Genomic DNA, 23,738 nt, shown 5'->3' with positions numbered 1-23,738 from the left:
TTTCAGCCAACCGGCGGCTCCGACTCCGACATCTTCTCCGACTGGAAATAAATAAATAAATCGCACCTTTGGCCGGGGAGGAAAGGGCAGGGGTCTCGTCACACTGGGCGCGGGGGCGCTGGGCGCGGGGCCGGAGGCACTCTTTTTTGCGCCGGGGGGCGGGGGCGCGGGCCGAGGACCGGGCCAAGCCCGGGCCGCGAAGGCGGCGGACTCCTTTCTGCGGCGGAGGGATCCGCGGCGGAGGCGGCGGCGGCCGTAGCCGCTGCCTGAGAGTTGTTGTTTCCTCCTCCTCCTCCTCCGCCTCCGCCGCCGTTGCTTGAATGGTGGAGCCGAGGCTGGGCTCGTGAACACACACTGACAGCTATAGGGCAGGCGGCGGCACCATCCCCGCTTCCCCTCGGCGGCGGGGTGTCCCGCCGGCGGCCCTGAAGTGACCCATAAACATGTCTTGTGAGAGGAAAGGCCTCTCGGAGCTGCGATCGGGTAAGTCGGGGGGCTGCTGGGGCCGCTGGCACCGGGCGATTCCGCCCGCGGTCCCCCGCCCCCCGCCGCCCGGCCGCTAAGCCTGTGTGTCTCCCCGTCCCCCTCTCCCGCGCAGAGCTCTACTTCCTCATCGCCCGGTTCCTGGAAGATGGACCCTGTCAGCAGGCGGCTCAGGTACGGCGGCGCGCGGCGCGCGGCGCGGGCCGAGCCGGCGCTCGCCGCTCGCGGGCGTGGGGGAGGGCGGCGGCGGCGGCGGGGCTGCGGCCCGGGGCGCGGGGCTCAGCTCTCCCCGCTTTGTTGTTGCAGGTGCTGATCCGCGAGGTGGCCGAGAAGGAGGTAAGGGCGGCGGCGGCCCGGCGCGTCTCGCCGCCGCGCGGCCGCCTCTGGGCCGTGCCGCCGCCACCGCCGCCGCTGGGGCGCGGGGCGCGGGGTTCGGGGTCCCCGCCGGGGCGCGGGGCGGGCGGGGGAGGGGAGCTGGCGGGCCCGGGCTGGGGGCCGGGCTCACGGGGCGTCCTCTCCCCGCAGCTGCTGCCCCGCCGCACCGACTGGACCGGGAAGGAGCATCCCAGGACCTACCAGAATCTGGTGAGACATTCACGTCGCGGAGCAAAGAAACTTTTCCCCGAGTCGAATAAAAATTGAATTTCCCGCAATTTTTTACAGAGACAAAAACTTGGCCCCAGAACGTGAAAGCTCCAAAGGCCACGGGGAGGGTTGGGAGGCCGGCGCGGGGGCTTCGGGGGGCAGTGGTCGGGGGGACACGCACCCCGAGGCCGCAGGGGCTGCCAACAATTTATTTGTGATATTTTGTTAATGTACTAGAAATAAAGATACGTCATGAGTGTTGTGCAGTGCAAGGCCGGAGGAGGAGGGGCCGGCGCGCGCGTCCGTGCGGGCGCGGGGGCGCGCGCGAGGCGGCGGCGGCGGCGGCGGGAGCGGCGCGAGGAAGGAGGGCGCGCTTGCTCGCTCGCTTGCTCGCTTGCTCTGCACGCGCGGTCGGCTCGGCTTTCTCCTGCCCCACACAATAGCTGGTGACTAACTGCTCCGAAGTGGCATTAGCATTTCACAAGCAGGCTATTCAGCCGCAGCGGAACCGTAGCAAGGCGTTATTTTTTTTCTCTCTCTCTCTCGATTCTTTTGCTTTCCTTAAATTCAGAGCTAGGTTTTTTGTTTGAGGGGTTCGGGTGTATGATGATAGTCGGCCGGAGGCTCCTCTTGCTTTTTTCCAAAACACATTCGCAGAAGTGTAAAAGCCTGTAACCCCCCTGAAAGCCAGAAGTTTAACAGGCTTTTTCTAATTTTGCTGATTCTCGTGCTATTCCGCGACTTCAGTAAAAACTGTTATTGGAAGTCACTGAAGAGTTTTGATTTTTACGCTTACATTTATTGTGGTATGGAACTTGGCAAGTAAAAGTTTTCCAGCTTATATTGGGGTGTATTTTGTTTAATAGCTTGAAAAGTAGCTATTTTTTTAATTTTGTGGGGTTTCACAGTGAATGTGTTAGTAATTTCTAAAAATGGTCTTATGAAAGTGGACCTGTTGTGGCTGGACGAGTAACGTATTTGTGTTCGGTAGTTGTATTTTTTCATATTGCCTCTCCTAAACCGATTTAGGTTGTTTGTGTGAATGTGTGTGTCTGGAGCAGTAAAAGCAGTCACACGGCGGGGGTGGTGGGGGAGCTTAATCTGTGCAGTGCAACTGACTCGGAACTGATGGTTTGAGGTGGTTCTAACGAGTATAACGTTATTTCATGAGGGCTTCTGAAACGATTAGGAAGTTTCACCTACCTTAGAATTGAATGTCTTCTGTGAGGTGAGAGCATGACAAGATTTTGGTGGCATTTGTTTCATTTGGATGTAGAACATCTAACTTTTGAATTTAAATCTCTTACGATTTAATATAGATTAAGCGTCCATTAGGTTTAGGAAATTTAATGGAGCCTTAACAGAATATATTTATTTCCACACTCTGTTTTCAAGTAGTGATCGAGGCTTTCATTCAATACTTTGCTACAGTGAATGGAGGGAGTTTGAAGCAAACTCTTAAGATTCAGTGCCTGCAATATTTTAATTTGGAGTGGGGGGGGGTGTAAATATTTGACAAAATCCTAAGTGGGTTCCTTGACTTGTTACTTGAAAAAATTATGGAGCTTATAGTATTCTGTTTTTAAGAATTGGGCAGATTTTACAAAACTCATTCTTGAATCTCATAAAAACCTCAGTCACTGAAGATTGCTGTTTTCTTGTAAAATTAAAATGTAATATTACTGCATTTTTAAAATGAAGCAGCTGATGGTATTTTGCTAAATTATGGGAATGTGTAATACTTGCATGAATATCATGTTTTCTCCAGTAAAAACAGGGGCACTAATGTTCATTTTTAGTTTCTTGAGAGGGTTTTTCATTTCATATATTAATAAAATGAATTTATATTCCTTGTCTCTTTAACAGATTTAGAATAGTAAGTGGTGTCTTCTTTAGTGTGTTATTTTTCAAAATCCACCTATTTTGCATGGAAGTGGGGTTTTTTGCCTGGAGTGTTTTCTCCTTTTACCAGAACAGTCATCTTGGCATACTTACGAGGCAGTTAAGAATTCTCGTTAAAATGTAAGAGTTCCTGGTTCATTTTCTCTTTTTGTTCATTCAGCATATTGTTCACTCCATATCTACTGGATACAAGACACCTTTTGAAGTGCTTTTATATCCATCAAACTATATAACTAGGTGTGTGGGTATTTGGTTTAACTTAATTTGGGTTTTTGAAATTCAGTTAGCTCTAAGACATTTTGGAACACCATATGTCTAGGTGAGCACATGCAAAATCTCTTGTATAATGTTCTCTATTGTCTTAATTTATTCTTATGACTTAAAAAACTTCATTGCCTTCAAGTTGAATTTACTTAACATTGGTTTTAAGTTAATTTGGTGAGTGAAACCAAAATAATAACTATTATTTGTGATTTCAGTAGTGTCTATCTCTACCTGGAAATATGTTGCTCTGTTAACTGATAAATTGACTAATATGTTAAGTGGAAGAATATATATGTCAGACTGAAATTTCTAGAAAACCTCAAATTACAGCTGTTTAACATAGATCAGCATCTGTAGTCAGCCTACATGTAAATCACAGCGATTGAGTTTTGACCAAGAGGAAAGTGGAGTTTTAAGAGCACTTTTAAAGGATCACAGGTTTAAAAAAAAAAAAGGATGCATTTATTGCCAAGTGTGATTGATAAAGTTATTATAAAACATCATTCTATTACCATCTACCTTAAGATTTAAAACATTTTTAAGATTGAATGGAATTTGATACAAAGTGAAATGGTTTGTTTCTTGTAGTATATGTTTAATCAGAGTTTGTATTTTTAAAAATAGGTTGGTGTTAAAGCAAAAAGGTATATTTTAAGCTTTCATCAGAATTGTTATTTTTTTAAATGGAGCCAAGCATAGGTAACTTTTTGTAGAACAGGAAAACTCAGATAATTTTTGGGCAAAGAGAAAGCTTTGTCATGTATTTCTTATTTTGAATAGTGAAATTAGTTGGTGTATTAAGTTTCGCTGTCTAGTTGTCACTGTAGTTAGTGGTGATTGCATACTTACAGGATCTTGAGGCAGAATCTTTAAACACTTTGTACCAAATTTGGGATTCTGATTACATTTCTTGCTTACATGGCTGTTTTGTTTTGTTTTGTTTGTATACATATACATACACATACATATATATGTATATGTATGTGTATGTATATGTATATACATAAAAACTGGGTTCTTGTTAAACCCAGTTAAAATGTTAAATGTTAAAAATGATGTAATTTTTATTTTATGTAGTGGTATTTACTTTTCCTAAAATCATTCCACTTACTAGAAATCTTTCTATTCAAATGAAAGGATTGGGAGTTAGATATGGATTGTGATTTTAGTCCTGTCAGCAGTTAGCCTGCAGGTTAGCTCAAGCAGTTATGGAATTTCTCTGGGTCCCAGTTAGCTCATTTGTAAAATAAGTGAATTGAAATTTTTGTAATCTGAAAATTGATTTTGAAAAGAAATAGCAATACATTGTCTCTAAAAGCTCAACTCTTTCATTTTGTTGATGGTTATCCAAAACTCAAAAAAGTAGATACGGAGAAAACCTGCAGATTAGAAAATTCTATAAATGCTTTTTATAGTGCCATTCTTAGGTTGTAGTATATTTCTTCTTAGAGACAGGTGAATATTTTTGATACCCTACCCACATTGTAGACTGCCTCTTTACTCTGTAATTAGTATATTTTTCTCCATGGTTTAAGTACTAGTTTTCATAAGTTATTGCTAGTCTTAAATTCAGAGAAGAATAAGAACCATGAATAAGATATACTTAAGTATAGATCATACGTGTGCATGTATTTAGAGTATGCTGATTAATGTGAAAGTTAAGATTCAAAACCTAGGAGACAAGTTTTAGAAAAGAAACAAGAACATGTTTTTGAATGAGGTATTTCTGTTCTATATTGAAGATAATACGGAGCTTTTAAAACTTAACCAGTAAAATTTTGGGGGTGGGGGATGACAAGTAATGAAGTGAATGTGCAGAATAGAGTTGCATTTCGTTTTTTAATAGAGTATCAGTGAAATAGTAAGATTTGCTTGGTAGTCGCTAAAACACAGCTTTTGTATCCTATAGTCCTTGGGGTGCCTGGGTGGTTCAGTCAGCTGTGTCCGACTCGTGATTTTGGCTAAGGTCACGATCTTTTGGTTGATGAATTCGAGCCCCTCATCGGGCTCTGCGCTTATAGCACAGAGCCTGCTTGGGATTCTCTCTCTCTCAAAATAAATTAAACTTAAAAAAAAATCTCCTAATTCTTTTAATGAAAACTACAAAGTTAACATGTTAGGGAAACATGCTGAAGGGCTGAAACGGGCAAAACTTGATCCTTTCTTATCTATGCAGTTATTCTGTTGGGATATATACCATTATTTTAAGAAGTTGGAGGCATTTACAAATATTTTTAAAGGAAACAAAGTACCCGTTAAATTCTTTATACTCCTAAATGATTGTAAAGTGGCCTGAACATAAGGAGGAGTTGGATTATCCCATCCCCAACTACATAATGGTGTTTTACATGACTGTAATGAGGCAGAATAGTACTGCAGGAGCTTGTTTCCAGTCTGTAAAATGGGCTAAAAATAGCCCTATTTTGTAGGATTCGGTGAGTGATAACTGACTGGCACAAATCAAGTACAATGTAAAGGTTTGTGTTTGCAATTATCAGGACTTTAATCGTGGTAGTAAAGGTTCCAATAATAGCTTTATGATGCATTAAAGTTTCAGAAAAACATCTTTATTTGAGAAGTAAGTATGCATAATTTTCTGAACATAGCAGCTGCAACGTAAGAAAGACCGCTTTAAAACTTCAGAAGATACTATTGGTAGAATTATATTGTAGATCCAATAATTAAGTCTAAGTTAGAAAAAAGTATAATAAATACCAAAAGTAAATAATTTTTAAAACATTGTGGCTAGAATTCTAGAAAAATTTTGGTGGTCTGTATAGTGATTCTATGACTTTTTTGTGGACTAATTAACATTAAAAAATGTTCGGGTAGTTGAAGTATCCAAAACTGGTTAGAGAATACATGAAACTTTTTTTCTTTTGGTAGTCAGATGACATTTAGGGATTTGTGAAGGGAACTTGGCTGTTGCTTCTGTCTCCTTCTGTTCAAAGATTTGTATAATTTAAACTCCTCACAATGGTTTGTATTTTTGAAATTGTCAGAGAGGACATGTTTTGTCAGTCTGGTTTAAAGTTACATGTTTTAAACAGAGCTTAATACAGACTTTTTGAATTAATCTTTAAGTGAGCACTAGGTTAAATTAATCCTATGAATGCCAATTTTTTAATCCACTCAAAATTCCTTTGTCAGATCACAGGTTTTTGTTTCTTTTATGTAGAAGCACCTTATTTAGAAGCACCTTATTTAGTCTACTGCAGTCATTTTTCTTTTTCCCAAATTTTATAGTTACCTGTCATTGTCACTGCAGAATTGTAACAGATAAAACTGTATCCTATACAACTTGTTCTGGACAAGTAATACCAGACAGGTTAATTTCATTCTTGTAGTTTCTCTGTTTAAGTTTCTGAATTCACAGAAAAGTATATGTAATACTAATAAGCAAAGTGGACGTTAGTTAACAGTACTAAGTATCCATTTTAATGGGCTTTTTAATTATATTCAAGAAAATCAGGCATTAAAATGAGTGTATTTTTCTTCTAGGGTATTTAAGTTGCTTTTATAATTACATCTGAAAGTAATAAAGGCTATTATATGATACAAACCAAACTTAAAATTTTAGAAAAAAATTTAAAATGTGTAAAGATTATCGATTTCTGATTTGTTTGTGAAAAGCTATGTTATGGGTACAATTATGAGTAATTTGTGAAAAATAATAAATTATCTTAGAATGGATAAGTATATGTTACTGAGCATATGGAATATAGAAGAGTCTATTTTAGAACAGATTGGAGAAAATGATACTTTTTTTCTCTATGGAATTTGAGAATTCAGTGTACTAAAAAATCAAAATTATGATATAGAAGAATGAAATATGTAAGTGAGAACATTTAGTCTCTGTAGTGACAGAGAAGGCAATCTTCAGATATCATGCTGGTCCATCTTTATTTGCCTTACACACACAGAAGCAGCCTATTTGAGCTCAGGGATGACAGATAAGGAAAAGGGTGGTTGGTTGGATGAGAAGTTTTTCATACTAAGAATATGTAGTTAGCAACATGATCTGATGCTCCTTCTGTTTAAGTTAAAACTAAATTGTAAATGGAATGAGGTTTATAATATAGCTTAGGTTATTCGTGATAGCATGGATGATGGCAGCAGGAGGCATGTATTCTGGACTCCAGGTGGCCTGTGATCATGGTGGCATGACCCATTTGATCTTTATCAGGGATAGAGAACAGGCACATAGCCTGTCTTGGCAGAAGTTATAGTAGAAATGCAAGAAATATTTACCTTGTGTCATTTGATTCTGGTTTAGATTTTGAGGAAATACTAAATTCTAGGCAACTTGGAGAAATGTGCATTTTTTTTTTTTAAACAACTTCACTGCCATTGTATGTGTGGTGTTAGTTATTTTGAGTATACTGTTTGAAACTGAAACATGACTAAAAATGAAACTAGTCGTTCTCTTAAGAGTATTTATATTGACATTTTAAGAATAGTTTAAGAATTTTCCGTCTTTAAATTAATAGACGATAACTTTTCCAACAGAATCCCGAATTGGAAATTTAAATTCTAGTTTAGTAAATAATATTTTAAAGAGGATTTCTTAACTGTACAAATTTTGCTTAGGAAACATGATTTAATTTAAAAACAAAACTTCAAAATGTAATATTTCAAAAAGTTAAATTTTCTCATGTAGTGTTTTAAATTAATTTTTATAGAGAATCCTTTGTAGTTTGTGGACACCTAAATTCTCGATAAAGTTTTTTTTTTTTTTTTGTAGCAAAATATAGTCAGATTGTGATGAATAAAATTTGGAAGAGCATCATGCATATTCTTTAAAAGACAGATTTGTATTGATAATACTAGCTGAATTATCTAAATGAATTCTTAGGTCATTGATTAAATTGTGAATAGAAGACAGTCTTTCAAGCATGTTTATTGACAGTTAATTAAGGGTAAATAGACCACCAAGATTAATTTTGACACTTAATAAGATTCTGTATTAATTTTATTATACTTCTAATTACAAAGAAATCATAGGCATGTAAAGAGTCCTTGTGAGAATAGTTACCAGATTAGAGGATTTGACTCGAAAAATGTTTATGTAGGTTCTATTAAGAGTATAATCCTAAGAGCTGTGTGACAGTGGAGCAGGGACTAAAGTTTTGAGAAGGAAACTAACGTAGTGAAAATAACAGTAATCTTGGAATCAGGAGACCTTGGGTTTGATTACTAATTTTTCCTATTTTCTAAATGTATGACTTTTAAGAAGCTGTAACCTTTGGACTTCAGTTTTCTATATCTGTGAAATGGGGAAAATACTTGATCTTACTTGCTTGTGAAGATAAATTTTGAGAATACTTGACACAAAGTAAGTATTCCGTGTATTTTCTACGTGGAAGGCTCTCACAGTTTTTTAAAAAATTGCTCAGAAAATGTAAACTAGCTTTAAAGATGGTGGATGTAATTTTAGCCTATACTTTGTAAATCTGTTGATTTATAGTTAGAAGTTTAAAGTTTTGAGAATTTGAGATCTGGTTTTAAAAATAGATCTTAGAGAATGATTAATGGTAAATAGGGCTTTTAAATTTATGATTTTGTTCATATGTTAGAATAGTTGTAAAAATAAGAATTGTATTTCACTAAGCTGACCTTTTAGAATTTAGAACTATAGTGGAGACCAGAAGTAACTAGCCTTTCAGATTTGAAAAAAATTGAGAAAACGTGAAAAAACCGACATTTTTAGAACAGATCAGGACCTAGTAGTGCTAAATATTTGTGGATCTTATTTTCATAGGGACTTCTTAAATTATATGCTAGAGGAAGGACTGATATTTCTAGATCTCATAGGTAAATCAAGTAGTTTCATTGTATTGATCTGCCTCATTTTGGAAAGGTCCTTAAAATGATTTCCAAAATGTTTTTTCCCTGCGTAGGTCTAGAAAGATTCTCAACATGAAAGATTCTCAACATGAAAGATCAACATGGAGCATGTAATGTGAAGTGTAATTTAAATGACAGACAACTCCATGTCACCTACCATCACTACCTCCCAAGGTGGTGACTTGGCAGTCTCAGTCTTGTAGATGAGGGTATTGAGATGTGGAATAAATGTTTTCCCGGACTCAGCAAGTTTAAACGTAGACTGTTGGACTTTAGAGCTTTCAATCAAACTACTGACCTTTTCTTTAAAAATTGGGTAGAATTCTTAATGACAGTATGTCTGGTGGAATGCAGTGGCTTCCAAGTTTTTTATATTTTCTTCCCACTGATAAAATTTACCTTTTAACGGTAATTTCCATTGACAATGTCAAAATTTTCTTGGCTGGGAAGAATGGCTGTTTATATGAAGTAGCATAGTAAGCAGAAGCAGATAGTTGTAGGCAGGGATGCAAGAAAGTAAACTACTCAAAGACCTCAGTCTTTCCTTGCTCCTTCCTTGCTATAGTTTACATTTTCAGAAGAGGATCCTGTTGTTCAAATTGTGATAGACAATTCTAGAAATGTTTTAAATATGCAGCTGGAAAAAGGAGTGATAAAGGTTTATGATTTGGGCGAAGGCTTGAGCAGAGTTGTCTCTTTCACAGAATTCTGCTATCCTTGCTAGTGGAAATGTTGATAGAACCAAGAATTGTTTAGATCAGGGGTGGTAAACTATGTTGGTTGCAGGTAAATTGTGTAGGAAACCTGTTTATAAGGCCTCGAAGCTAAAGTTACTACATTTTTAGAGTTGGTAAAAATATGTATGTACAACTGATAGGTGCCTCCAAAGCCCAAAATATTTACCATCCGACCCTTCACAGAAAATGTTTGCTGACCTCTGTTCTAGATATCCTAACATATTTACACAGGGACACCTTTAATTCAGGTTTTAACCATTAATTATGGACCCTTAACCCAAAGATTGTTGTTATTGTATCAAGTGATTTTCTTTTGGGATTGGAGGTGGGAGTGGGGATATGAGAAGTTTGAAAAAGCTCTGACTAGCCCCCTGGTGTAAGAGTGAATCTCAGTGAGATGACATCAGAGTTTGCATCCTTAAATCAGGCTCTTGCATCTGAGTAGGAGAGAAGATGAGATGTTTATGAAAATTTAAAAGGGGAGCACAGCTAAAAAATAGTGCATTTTTCTTATTTTCTTTTCAGGATAGTAATCGTAAATTTTATGGTTTAATCTGTTTGTACCTTCTAACTTTAAGAGTTTAAAATTTTAATCTTAGAAATATTCAGAAAAGTAGGGCTGATCACATTGATTTCCTTTAACCATAGTAGGAGATAACCATAGTAGGAGAGAGTATTTAGGGTTGTCACTCTATCTTTGTAATTTTATTTTCCATCCTTAGTTGTTTATCTTTTTAAAAAAGTTTTGTTTATTTACTCTGTACACCCAGCGTGGGGCTTGAACTCACAACCCTGAGATCAAGAGTTGCATACTGTTCTTACTGAGCCAGCCAGATGCCCCTCTATCCTTAGTTGTTTTAAGTGTCACCCTTTACCTGTAGGAATTTGTGCCTTTGTGCTAATTTGTTTAGTACTGAAAGTGAACTTTAGAATGTTTCTTTTTCGGCATAGTTTAATGTCTGTGTTGAAAACTATTCAGAATGTCTATTTTTAAGCTTTCTTCTATATTGATATTTATGTATTTGAGGCAATAGGTACTACAGGCAGTGTAAATGAGGGCTGGAGTTACAGCGCCTTGGTTTGATTCTCATCTCTGCTATCCACTAAATGTGTGTGATCTTGGGAACCTTGTTTTATATTATTGTATAATAATTTCTTCATTAACGGGAATAATAGTTCATATCTCTTAGGGTTATTAAAATAACTGAGCTTTTACATGTAAAATTTACCAACTTACCACAAGGCCTAGCATTTAGAGTGTAGTCAATATGTGTTAGCTAGATAGTGTTATTAATATTTATCACCTTTAACTTTATAATTTGATCATACTTTTTATACATTGAATGTCTTAAGAAATTGAAAGCAGCATGGGTCATGGAAAGTAATTAGTATATTAGAATTGAGGATGTTGTTTTGTTTTTCCCAAGTAATAGTGTACAAACCATTACCAAGAATCCAAATATATACATTTTGTTTAAGGGATTTTATTACGATCTCATTTCTGATTTCCCTTTTGATTTTAATTTCCTTTTAGTTATTTACTAGTATAAACAAATAAAATAAAAATTTATTCAAACTAAAAAGCTTAATATTAAAGATACGGTATCTTACTAATTTGAAAATTAAAAATCACATATGTGTAGTCATATATGAGCCATTTTAATTTTTTGAACCATTTTCATTTTTTAAAATTTGTGTTTGTCTTTACATTTTATTGACCATAGTGACATGGATTAATACTCCTTAAGAATAATGATTTAAGGTAGCAAAAGAAAGTTTTCATTTATTTTTATAAGTATGTATTGGGTGTGTGTGTGTATGTGTATGTATGTATGTATGTGATGCAGTTTGGACCAAAAAGAGACTTGATTCTTACACTCTTGTAGTTAATGGCAAAGTTGAGAAGAAAAACATTGAATTATTAAACTTTTAGATGTATGATAACAAACTGGTACATGAGTTAAGAAAAAGTTGCCAAGAATATGTACCCAAGATAACACATTTAGACTGGTAAGATAAAGGAAAACTAGGGAGGTTACATTGAAGAGAAGATTTGAAGCACATTGAAGAGTTGTTTGGGCAAGGAATGTGGGGAAGTGTAGAGAGTATGCCAAATGGGAAAAGCCTGAGAGCAGAGAGTGCAGGTAAAGAACCTGAAAAAAGGCCAGTGTGTCTAAATGTGGTAAGTGGGGGCTGGAGCGTGTAGGACTAAGAACGTGCCAGATGAAGCAGAGAAATATGAATGGACCATACGTGCCTTTCAGCATTTGTAGACCATGTTAAGGAGTCGGATATCTAAAGAGCAAGGAAAGTCTCTGAAGTGTTTGTTTTTGTTTTTTAATTTATTTTTTAATGTTTATTCATTTTTGAGAGACTGAGTGCAAATGGGGGAGGGACAGAGAGGGAGGGAGACAGCATCTGAAGCAGGCTCCAGGCTCTGAGCTGTCAGCTCTGAGCTGTCAGCACAGAGCCCCACAGGTCTCTCGAACTCACTAACTGCAAGATCATGACCTGAGCCAAAGTTGGACGCTCAACCCACTGAGCCACTCAGGTGCGCCCCGTCTCTGAAGTGTTTTTAAATTTTTTATAAGTGTTTATTTTTGAGAGAGAGGCAGAGCGTGAGCCAGGGAGGGGCAGAGAAAAAGGGAGACAGAATCTGAAGCAGGCTCCAGTCTCTGAGCGGTTAGCACAGAGCCCTGTGCATGGCTCAAACCCACGAACCGCAAGCTACAGTCGGACACTCAACTGACTCGAGCCACCCGGGTGCCCCTCTGAAGTGTTTTAAGTAAAGGTGACTTGACCAGGTAAAGCTTTTGGAGAGATCATTATGATTGCAGTATACAGAGTACCTCTGGAATAGAAGAGATTATAGATTCGAATGAGGTAGGAGGCATGAGTAGATGTGGGAGAGATAGGGGTTTATTGCAACGATGATTTTGAATTGGATTGTTGTGGAGAATAGGAAGGGAAAATCAATTGAACTTGGTGACTACTTGGATATTGGGAAGGAGATGGAGGAATGGGCAATGTAAAAAATAAAACTTTTTCGCTTGAGGCTGGATGGATAGTGTTGCTGTTTGTCAGGGTAGAGAACATTTTGGGAGGTGAGTGTTGACATGAGAATTATGAGTTCATTTTGCATATGTTGAGCTGAGGAGGGCTTGGGATCTAAAGAGAGATATCTTTTAAGGAAGTATGATGTGTAAGCCTAGGCTACAGTTACAAATTTTGGAATCATTGGTATAATAATTGTCCAAGTAGGAAGTATTGAGTGAGAAGAAATAGGGTCTGGAGCTGGACTCTGGTAGAACTCTGGTAGAACAAGTGAACGAGATCTAAGCCTGTGTTTACCTATATAGGTCATGGACAAGTAAATCCGCAGTCTTAGCATATTGGAGGGGTCTTAGGAACCTTCAAAACAGGGCAAGATAGAGTTGTTGTTTGGGGGGAAGAGTATCATAGCTATGATTAGATTCTCACTGAGGTCTAGATAACAAAATATATGAAGAACAATATGATAGAAGCACTACAGACTGGTGGTTAGTGGGGTAAAAGAACATTTTGGGAAGGAGTATAATGTGCTATGGAAATACAAAGATAGAATGTCCAAAAAAGGGGGGCAGAGGTATTGTAGTAAGTCATAGAAGGCAGTGAGGCATAGACTGAGACATGAAGGAGAATGAGTTGGGGAAGGTGGATGGGCAGAGAAAAGATTTCCAGCAGACGGATCAGCTTGTATAAAGTTTCAAAAGCCAGAAAGCCCCTGAGGATTTTAAGAACTGAAAGTATCTAGCTTTTAAAGTGAAAGTTGATTTTGAAAAATTGAAATATACTAAATCACCAAGGGAAGACTAAGTCTGAGAAAGTGGATTCATAGTATTTTATTCAAAGACACAATTCTGCAATAAAGATATTCAGGTTCACTACCTGAAATGAGTCTTGCAAAATGACTCCAAAACAGGACAATCACACAACTAAAGTTATTAAGTAATGAACTTTATGATTAAAATAAAATTTTTAAAAGAAATTTTGATTAGTTTAAAGAAAGCACATTAGAATAATGATATACAATTTAGAACTAGAAGGGACTCTAAATATTCTAGGCTTTTTCCTTTAAATTTTATTTTTAAGCAAATTAGGGAAGATTAAATATAATTTTAAAATTCATGTTTGGTAATTTCTTCTAATTTTTTTTTTGCTTAGCTAATCACCTTAGTGTTTGAAAAAGTATGTTTTAAGTCAAGATGGTGATATTAGGGAAAAGGAATCCTAGCTTAATAAGTTTAGGAAATTGTATTAAAATCAAACAGATTTATCTCAGGATTTTTCAGAGGTACATAATATAGTATATATAATTTGTATCGGGACCTCTTTTCTGCAATTCTTCATTCCACTAGTACTTACTGACCATCTACTATATGCCACACACTGTATTATTTTAAACTGTCAGTGTAACAGTATGGCTCTCTGTTGTCTCTGTGACAGGAATGTATTATGATAAAAAGTAGGTTGGTTTCTCTTAATTGGCTTCAGCTTAGAAGGATGAATAGTAGCTAACTTTATAAAACACCATTCATGTTCTTCTATAGTTTGGGTATAACAGATACTGCAAGATGGAATGAAATGATTTAACCCTTCACTTCCTTCCCCAGATCAATCTTATAAGGAATTCATATTAAAAGTGCCATTACCGTGTGTACTTGAGTAGCATTTCTCAAACACTTGGCCTCAGAACCGCTTTATGTTAATAAAAATTACTGAACTTTGTTTACATGGAATTATCTGTTCATATGATTTAAAAATTAAGGTAGATTATAAAATATTTTATTCATTTAAATATAATAAACTCACTTCATGTTGATTAACATTTTTTATAACAGTTTTCTAAAAGTTTTGAAGAGTGGCATTGTTTTACATTATCAGGAATGTTTAATGTCTGGCTTAATAGGTTTCTTATATCTGCTGCCTCACTTAGTCTGTTGTGATATCACATGCCACTTGGCCTTTGGAAAAATCCACCATGAGAAAGTGAAAAAGAAAAATAATATATTAGTATTATTTATGACTTTTACTTTAGGAACCTTCAGGAGTTCCCAGAACTCACTTTGAGAACAGCTGAACTATAATATTTAGGTGGTACATTGACAAATTTTTTATAACTTGATACCCTAATCATGAAATGATAAAATAGTATACTTTTTTTCTGTAATTCTCTTTCTAAAGCATTCTAAAAGACTTTCAGGATGGATAATAAAAATATTAGAATTTCATATCTTGGTTTCAAATGCTATCATAAATTAAACAGTGTTTTGAAGTTGTTCCAAAGTGCCCAAACTTTTTGTGGTAGGTAGATTTATTTTATAGTCGAAGCTTAGTTAAGTCAGTAGTTGCAGTTTGGCCTTTCTCTCTAAGGTTTTTTGTGAATTACAAAATTCATCATAGAGGCTATATAATTGTTTTTAAATTTTGTGATGAGTACATGAACTATCAGGTTTTTTTTTGTTTTGTCCTTAATTATTCTGGAGATACTCCTTATGTAAAAGATTCAAAACATTTATTATATTCTGTAGTTGGATGACTTGTTTGAAGCTTTTGAAAATTAAAATTTAAACATCATTTTAGGTTATAATGCTATATAGTTTTTCTTCATTCAGTATTTGCATTGACTAGAATCTGCTAATTTATAACTTGCTATATTTAGGTTACATTAATTCTTTAGCAGTTTTTCTCCTCACTGAAGTAAATGATGGTTGGGGTAACTATTCTGTGAGTCAAGTGGTTGAACAGAACAAACATGAACTTTGACCCCAAGTAAAATGAAATGTGGACTAGCCAGAACAAACTATTCTATTTTTTAAAGTATATTTTATTTATTACAAAGAACTAATCACTTTATTTAGCAAGTATTTTATATGTCTTTCACATAATAGGTGAAGTATTACAGACATTTAGCACCTGATCACTTGCTGCAAATATGTCATCGGCTAGGACCTCTTCTTGAACAAGAAATTCCACAAAGCGTTCCTGGAGTACAAACTTTATTAGGAGCTGGAAGACAGTCCTTGCTACGCACAAATAAAAGTATGAACAATTTGTAATAGGATTTAGACATTCTTTTTTGTGTATGTGTCCTACCTTTGGATCCATAAAAATATGTGTGTTTAATAGGCTGCAAGCATGTTGTGTGGAAAGGATCTGCTCTGGCTGCATTGCATTGTGGAAGACCACCTGAGTCACCAATTAACTATGGTAGCCCACCCAGCATTGGTGAGTTGTTTGAGTTCGTTACCAAGTTGATATCCTCTTGGTAAAGAGCTTTTGAACATAAAAATGTTTTAGTTACTTCAAGAGAATTTCATATTATGTGCATTAGCATTCAAGTAAGGAAAAAGCTATCATTTCTTTTTACTATGTCAGTAATCTTCATAGTGAAGTCATGATATGTAATTATGTATTGTATGTATTGTACGTAACGTAGGCTAACTAGCTTATTGATATTCTATTTTTACAGAAAAACTGTTTTCCTAAAATGTATTAGATTGATTTTGTGGGTGACTGTATCACAATACACATTAGTTATGATGGTGGAAAACAAAAATAGTTCGGTTATTTTTTTATAAAGCATAGTGTATTTTTCTGCCTTTAAAATTCAAAGAAGGAAAACTGATGCAGCTAGGTCTTCCTTTTGAAATACCTCCTAGATTCATCCCTTGTCTCTTCTACCTGGTCCTTGGTCTTCCTGGATTACTGTAGCATTTCCAAACCAGTCTTGCTTTCAGTGTCTTCTCCCTCTTTCCCTTCCGGGTCATACTTAGAATACTGTAATATTAATCTTCTTTAATTCTGCCCTTGCTGTGTTGTCCTTCTACTCAAGGTAGTATAAAGAGGTTGTTTAAGATATTTTAATGGTGTCATACTTCCTCTAGCACCAATCTAAACTTCTAATTTTCAGAGACTTTCATATTTTAGTCATAGCCTTTTCTCCCACCCCCACCCTTTTGCCTATCCAGGAGTGTTATTCTCCCTCTCCCACCTATCCAAATCGTACTTACTTCTTCCTTTTGTGGATACTTATACTGATCATCAATATTGCAGTTCTGCCTTTTGCTTAAGATTTATATGGTATATCTTTTTTCACTGTTTTACTATTAACCTTTTTGTGTCCTTTCATTTCCCATATCTCTTAAAAATAGCAAAGAAGTGGCTTTTTAAAAATATAGTATGGCAGTCTTAATGTTTTATGTAAGGCATTTTGTTCTGTATGTATAATTATTGATATATGTGAGTTTAAATCTCCTAACTGTTGCTGCTTGGAAATCTTGATGATTTTCTGCAGTTTGTCTGTGATATGCCTTGGTGTCTGTGGGGTTTATTTTTCTTGTTTGAGATCCATTAGGTTTCTTGAATCTGTAATGTCTTTTACTGGCACTGGAAAATTCTCAAATATTATCTTTTAAAATATCATCTTTGCTCCATTCGCTCTCCTTTGGGACTCCAGTTGAACACATACTAGACTCCCTTACTTTATCTTCTCTATCACCTTCTCTTTTTTTATGATTTCTATCTTTTTGTCTCTGTGATGTATTCTGGTTTGTTTTCACTGACCTATTTTCCAAAGGTATCCTATGTGACATTTGTATGGCAGACAATCGTGGATGATTTTTTTTTTCAGTATATTGTCTTGGTTACATAATGATATTTATATATTATCTATATATAAAGAACTATTAAAACAAAGGATTTGAGACACTAGAGTATATTTTAACTTAGAAAATTATACTAGGGGCAAAATGGTTTTGTTGAAAGAAGGGGAAGGTAAAATATTAAAGGAGTTTCACTGGTAGGGAGAAGTTTATCCTCTCTTTGAAAAACTACAGGTCTGTATAGTAAAGAGAATGTGTTATGTTATTCTTTCAACACATTGTCATGTAGCCCTGTGGTAGGCAATGCAAGTGCAAGAATGATTGACGGTACATAACTTTCATCTTAACATTTCCTATGTGAGTAATTACTATGTGCCAGGCAGTACTCAAAGCATTTTTCATTTATATTCTCTTTTAAAACCTAAATGGCCTATAGGAGGAACTGTTCTTACTTTATAGAGAAGGAAATTGAGGCATGGAAAACTTTGGCATTTTGACCAAGGTTACACATTTAGTGAGTCATGAAACCAGCCTGACTCCATTATGCTGTCTTATTTTCAGTAAGCTAAACTTTCAAGTCGTAGCATTTGGCTATTCAAGAAAATTGGTATTAAGTCTCATGGTCAGATTAGTAAATATTGCTGACATGGATATAGGGAATATGACCAAAATGTCTTGAGTTTTGTTACAGCAGAGTAATGCAACTGGTATATTCAGGTATCAGAATTAATTACCAAGCTGGTAATTTTTGTATCTTTCTGAAAGACTTAATTTCATAAGGGTTAAGATGAATGCTTTTTTCTTCCATTTGTATTTTCAGGAAAATACTAGCTCTTTTTATTTAAAAAAGTAACTATTATAATGCCAATTTTACCTGCTTTTTTGTATTTGCATATAGTTTCTTAAGTTCCCAAAGAAAAAAAGCTGGACTAAAAATGAGTCTATTTATTATAGTCATAGTTTAGTATTATCTCTTTTCGGTTCACCTTGGTGACAGTCTTGAATGTTTTGTGACTGCTACAAAATTGGGAATAGGATGGAAGTGGAAAGAAAAGTTCATCAAGCTTTTGGCCTGCATGGTGATAAGGTGTATCATTTTACGTTATCACAGAGTATGGGTTAGAAGATTTTTGTTTTAAATATGAACATTTGTAGTACTGACTTCTTTTGTTGATTCCTCTTTGCTGTTTTCTGTCTAGCTACTTTTAAAGATTTTCTTTGCTCTTTCCTTGATCTATGTAGTGCTACCAAGTAAAAAGGGACGTAAGGAAAAAACCTTAACATTTTAACTTTTCATAAACTATGGATTTAAATAATTAATATACATCTAGATATTTAAATTTTGAAACATTTGAGATACAGAAGTTTTAAAAATAAACTTTTAACTTGGAAATAAATATTTACTGAAAAGTTGCACAGATAGTTCACAGTTTCTTTTATACACCCTGTGCAGCTTTTCCTAATGTTGTAATCTTACTACCTGGTACATTTCTCAAAACTACAGAACCAGCATTGGGACAGTATTATTAACTAAACACCAGATCTTATTCATATCTCACCAAGGTTTTCTGTTAATTGTCTTTTCTTGTTCCAGATTACCAAACTGCACTTAGGAATTTAAGTTTTTTTGTTTTTTTCTTAATGAACTTTCTCTTGTAACTCAGAAGATCACGTAAGATAAGTGTGGTGATAAATTGGATTTTCCTTTCTTAGGTTTTTGCAGACTATATGCAAACTTTTGTACTTCTCAATTTGAGTATTTCACATTTGTCTGAAACTTTAAAATGTGTAAAATAGAACTTCTAACCCTGTGAAACTTGTTATTCCAAGCCTGGGAGTTAGACTTCTTAATTCATTTCTTAACATTCATTTAGTAAATAAGGCATGTGTATTTTATTCTAATCTCTTGAGTCTGTTTTTCATTACCATTGCAATAGCCACATTTGAGGCCTTGGTACTTCTTGCCTGGAGCTGTAACATCATTCATTCACTTACTAAGTAATTACTGAATCTCTCTACATTCATTATATCTGGCATTGGGCTAGCACCTGGAGTTTTAGGATAAATAAGAACATGCTTGACCTCTGCTCTCCTTGAACTTATAGGCTACTTGATCCCTTGCCTCTAGTCTTATTCCTGTGCCCTAGGATTTAGCTCTAAATCAAGGTTTTGTAACTTTAGCATTGTTTATATTTTGGGCCAGAGAATTGTTTGTTGTAGGCTACTGCCCTGTGCATTGTAGGGTGTTTTATCAGCATCCCTGCCTGTGCCCAGTAAATGCTAGTAGCATTTCCCACCTTCTGCCCCTGGAATTGTGACAACCAAAAAATATCTCCAGATGTTCCTAAATGTCCCTGGGGCAAAATTGTTTCCAGTTGAGAACTCTAAAAGTTGTAAAAGGCATGTGTGATCCTGTCATGCCTCCTTTCCCTCATTGACTTTGAATAGTTTTAACCATGTAATGTTGCTCATAAGGCTGACCTTTTCCCATCTTCCCGCCTTTTCCTTGCCTCTACCTGTACTCTAGCTTTGTACAACTCCTTGGCAGTTCTTAACAGTCAGCTAAACTCTTAACCCTTTGTCTCTGCACGTTTTATTTCTGTCTGCAATGTCTCTCTTTTTTGTTAGTTCTATGAATATCTATTCATTCTTTAAACTTTAAATGCCTGCTTATACTTACCTCTTCTATAGCTTTTGTCACATAGTTGTGTCTATTTCCTTTTCTTTTTCTACTATACTGTTAGGACATGGAGGATAGAGATTATGTTTCATTGCTCTTTATAGACCCAACTCCTTGGCATTAGTAAACATTAAATGAAGAGGCAGTTGGTAATTGATGAACTGGAGTGGGACTCAAAAAATTCAGCAGTGTATAGGGGGTAAAAATTGGAATAGATGGTTGGAATAGCCAAGAGAGAGACTTGGTCCAAGGATATCATTGAATTAAGGGAAAACCTCAGAAGCTGGTTTTTAAGAAATTAAGGTTTATTAATGAATTATCAGTTCATTACACTTGAGATGTCAAAAACCCATACCTGTATAATTTAAGAACCAGGTATTGAGCTTATCTCAGTGTGTCTTTACCCTATTTTATAAATCCCGACAGCTTTGCATCTCCTAGTCCTTGATGTAAATTGTGAAAATTGAACTGGAATTCATTCTCAGGGCAGGAGAACCAAAGCAGTCAGCTGCTTTCTAGTCCTCTAGAACCTCTCAATGGGAGAGAAATAAAAGAAAAGAAAGGTCCTACTAATCTGTTATCATTATCTTCTAACTCATTTTCTATGGAAGAGATACATGATCATGTATTAGGCATAATAACAGATTTACTTTCAAAACTACTTATGATCTCAGGTATTGTGCTTTCTCCAATCTCCTTACCCATATTATGCCTATTTTCAGATATAGTTTACTCTGTATTTGCCTATGTTAATAGGCATAATTTAATAATAAATGACATTAGTGGAGGGAGACCTGGAAAGAAGAGACATAGGTACATTAAAGCTGTTTTTAAAGTTAAATTTGGGGATTCATTTAATGCATGTTTATCTTGTGGAAAAGGTTGTAATAAATTAAAGCAATCTTTTGCTAATTGCCTGTTTATATTTTTTGACATTTACCATATTAGCCAAGTAAACTTTCTATGTTTAGGTTTTCCATATCTCATCTTGTTTGTTGTTTTGCCTATGTAGTTCTACTTGTTGCTTCTGTCATTTTACTTGCTGCTTCTGCTGCAAAGTTCCAGTTTTGGTGGGTGAGGATAAGGAGTATTGAGAAATCTCATTCTGTGTGAGTGTAAGGAAAGCTTTACCTTGAAAAATAGCCTTGCTACACAAACATGCAGTTAACATTAAGAAGCTTTTTGCATGAAAAGAAGTTTTAGATCTCATCTACATTTATAGTTTTTTCTGAGAAAACTAGTTTGAACAAAGGCAGCAAAGATTTGCTTAAAATTAGATTATAAATCTTGACTCGGCTTTAGTCTAGATGTGTGGCCTTAGGCAAATTATTTAATTTTTTAGCCTCTCAACTTCCTCATTGTAAAATAGGGGTGAAATTTACCATATATGGTAATTTGGAAACTTAAACGAGATAGCAAAGTGACTATGTATGCACAATGTAGACTACACTAAATGTAACTTTTTGCCCTTTCATCGTGTAATTTTCATTTAATGCATTATTTTGCTAGTAAATCTTGAGTACTTTTAAAGCAAAGGGTCTTTTCCCCTTCTATTTTTACTGTGCTGTTTTGCCACATTTCCAATATTTGACTTATTCTACAGTTGGTAGTTTTTTAACATAATTTGGCACTGGGCTGAGATCTGGAGGTTAGAGTTAAGTTTTTCCTCATGTAACCATGTTTCTTACATAAGTATTAATAACATTGTATGTTATAAATCTGTAAGATTTAACATATAATTTAACATTTGACATATAATTCAGTAATTTGTAAGATTATAATAATAATCTGTAGTTTCTTTCCTGTTCATGTATTCTTTACCTCATATTCTGTTAAGTTTTGTACCTTTTTTACCTCAGTCCATACTTTATCCTAAGTTAGGCATCTATTCATCACTTATTTAAATACATTCATTTTGACCTGTTTTCCCAGTAACCATTTTCTCTTTCAGAACTCATTTTCTTCTATTTTTCTAATCTTAGTTTTATAATTTGTGTTGTATAATCATTTCTGACTTAGCTATATTTTTTGGATTTTTATTTTTTGGTCTTGGTTTCTGTTTTTTAATCTGTCCCTTGAATGATATTTATTTACCTTTGTTTTTTTCTACTGTACTGTTAGGGCCTGGAGGATAAAGATTATATTTTATTGCTCCTTATGGACCCAATTCCTCAGCATTAGTAAATATTAAATGAAGAGGAAGTAGGTAATTGATGTAATTAATGAATGAGGTGGAACAAGAAAAGTTCAGAATGACATTCATATTTCCATTTGGCACAGGTTTTTGTTATTTTAATTCTCTTCCTTGCTCCCCTTCCTCTCCTCCCTCAGCCTCTCTACTTCCTTGTTTTGCCTTCTAAGAATAGGTAACTGGGAGAGACTCCTAAGATGTATTGCATTTTTGTTTTAAGGGAAATAAAGCTAATGTTCATTATGCCAAAGTGCCAAATATATAAAATAGACATTATTATTTATTTTTTTCTTTTGCTTAAATTTCTTTTCAAATTTATGATTGACCAGAAAAGGGGAAACACTTTGAAGAATGACAGTTTACTTAGGTGAGTTCAAATTGTTGCTCTTGTAGCTGTGTTTTATTTTCTTTTGTTAATAATGAGAAGAAATTCTTTTTAAGGTCGTAGATGTGATGAGAGGTATCATCTGTGCCCCCTGCCCTCTTGTTGTACTATGTCTGGCAAGCAGTGTCAGTAGTAATTAGGAAGCACTAGCCTTTCATTACCCCCTTTTAGTTTGTGTCCCATAGTTCTCCAGATTGTTTACTTTGATGTTGAATTTCATATCTGTTTAAGTGAAGCAAATTATCTTATTTTCTTCATAAAGTCTCTGACTTTTTATTTTGAATTTTGAAGTTAAGAATTGAACGTTTTCTGGGGCGCCTAGGTGGCTCAGTGGGTTGAGTGTCTGACTTCGGCTCAGGTGACGGTCTCACAGTCCACGAGTTCAAGCCCCGCATTGGGTTCTGTGCTGACGGCTTGGAGCCTGGAGCCTGCTTCAGGTTCCATGTCTTCCCCCCTCTCTCTCTGTCCCTTCCCCGCTTGCAATGTCTCTTTCTCTCACAGAAATAAACATTAAAAAAATTTTTTTTAGGGGCGCCTGGGTGGCTCAGTCCGTTAAATGTCTGACTTTGGCTCAGGTCATGATCTCACAGCTCACAATCTCACAGCTCACGACCTCACAGCTTGTGAGTTCGAGCCCCATGTCAGGCTCTGTGCTGACAGCTCAGAGCCTGGAGTCTGCTTCAGATTCTGTGTCTCCCTCCCTCTCTCTCTGACCCTCCCTACTCTCGCTCACTCTCTCAAAAATAAACATTTTAAAAATTAAAATAAAAATAACATAAAAAATTTTAAACCAAAAAAAAAAAAAAGGCAAGGAATTGAACATCTTCCTAGACATCTTGAAACTAGGAAATCCATGATCAGGCTGAAGAGATATTTATATGAAGAGAGCAGCAGTTTGTTCAGCTCCATAAGGAAGATGAAGGGGAAAAAATGATGTCCCATAAAGTCTTTTAAAAAGTAAAAGAAAAACTGTGGTTAGTAAGATTTAATTTTATAACATGAAGATTTGATTTTTCAAAGT

At 36.0% G+C, this 23,738-nt stretch overlaps 1 protein-coding gene across 3 annotated transcripts in view; it reads left to right on the top strand.

The window, feature by feature from the left end:
• Positions 1-226: 226 nt before the first annotated feature.
• Positions 227-23,738, top strand: part of PHIP (pleckstrin homology domain interacting protein) — a 139,001-nt gene continuing 115,489 nt past the window's right edge. For 2 of the 3 annotated variants that reach the window (XM_023254154.2, XM_023254153.2), the window contains exons 1-6: positions 228-483; positions 599-657; positions 790-819; positions 1,009-1,068; positions 15,749-15,899; positions 15,987-16,085. In XM_023254154.2, the coding sequence (XP_023109922.1) occupies positions 444-483; positions 599-657; positions 790-819; positions 1,009-1,068; positions 15,749-15,899; positions 15,987-16,085 (439 nt within the window). In that variant the 5' untranslated portion in view covers positions 228-443. Of the gene's footprint in view, positions 484-598; positions 658-789; positions 820-1,008; positions 1,069-15,748; positions 15,900-15,986; positions 16,086-23,738 lie in introns of all 3 variants that reach the window. The other variant, XM_023254155.2, reaches the window with a different exon arrangement.

This window comes from Felis catus, chromosome B2, assembly GCF_018350175.1.
Source record: "Felis catus isolate Fca126 chromosome B2, F.catus_Fca126_mat1.0, whole genome shotgun sequence".
Taxonomy (NCBI): Eukaryota; Metazoa; Chordata; class Mammalia; order Carnivora; family Felidae; genus Felis; species Felis catus.
This window is presented reverse-complemented; position numbering and strand designations above follow the sequence as displayed.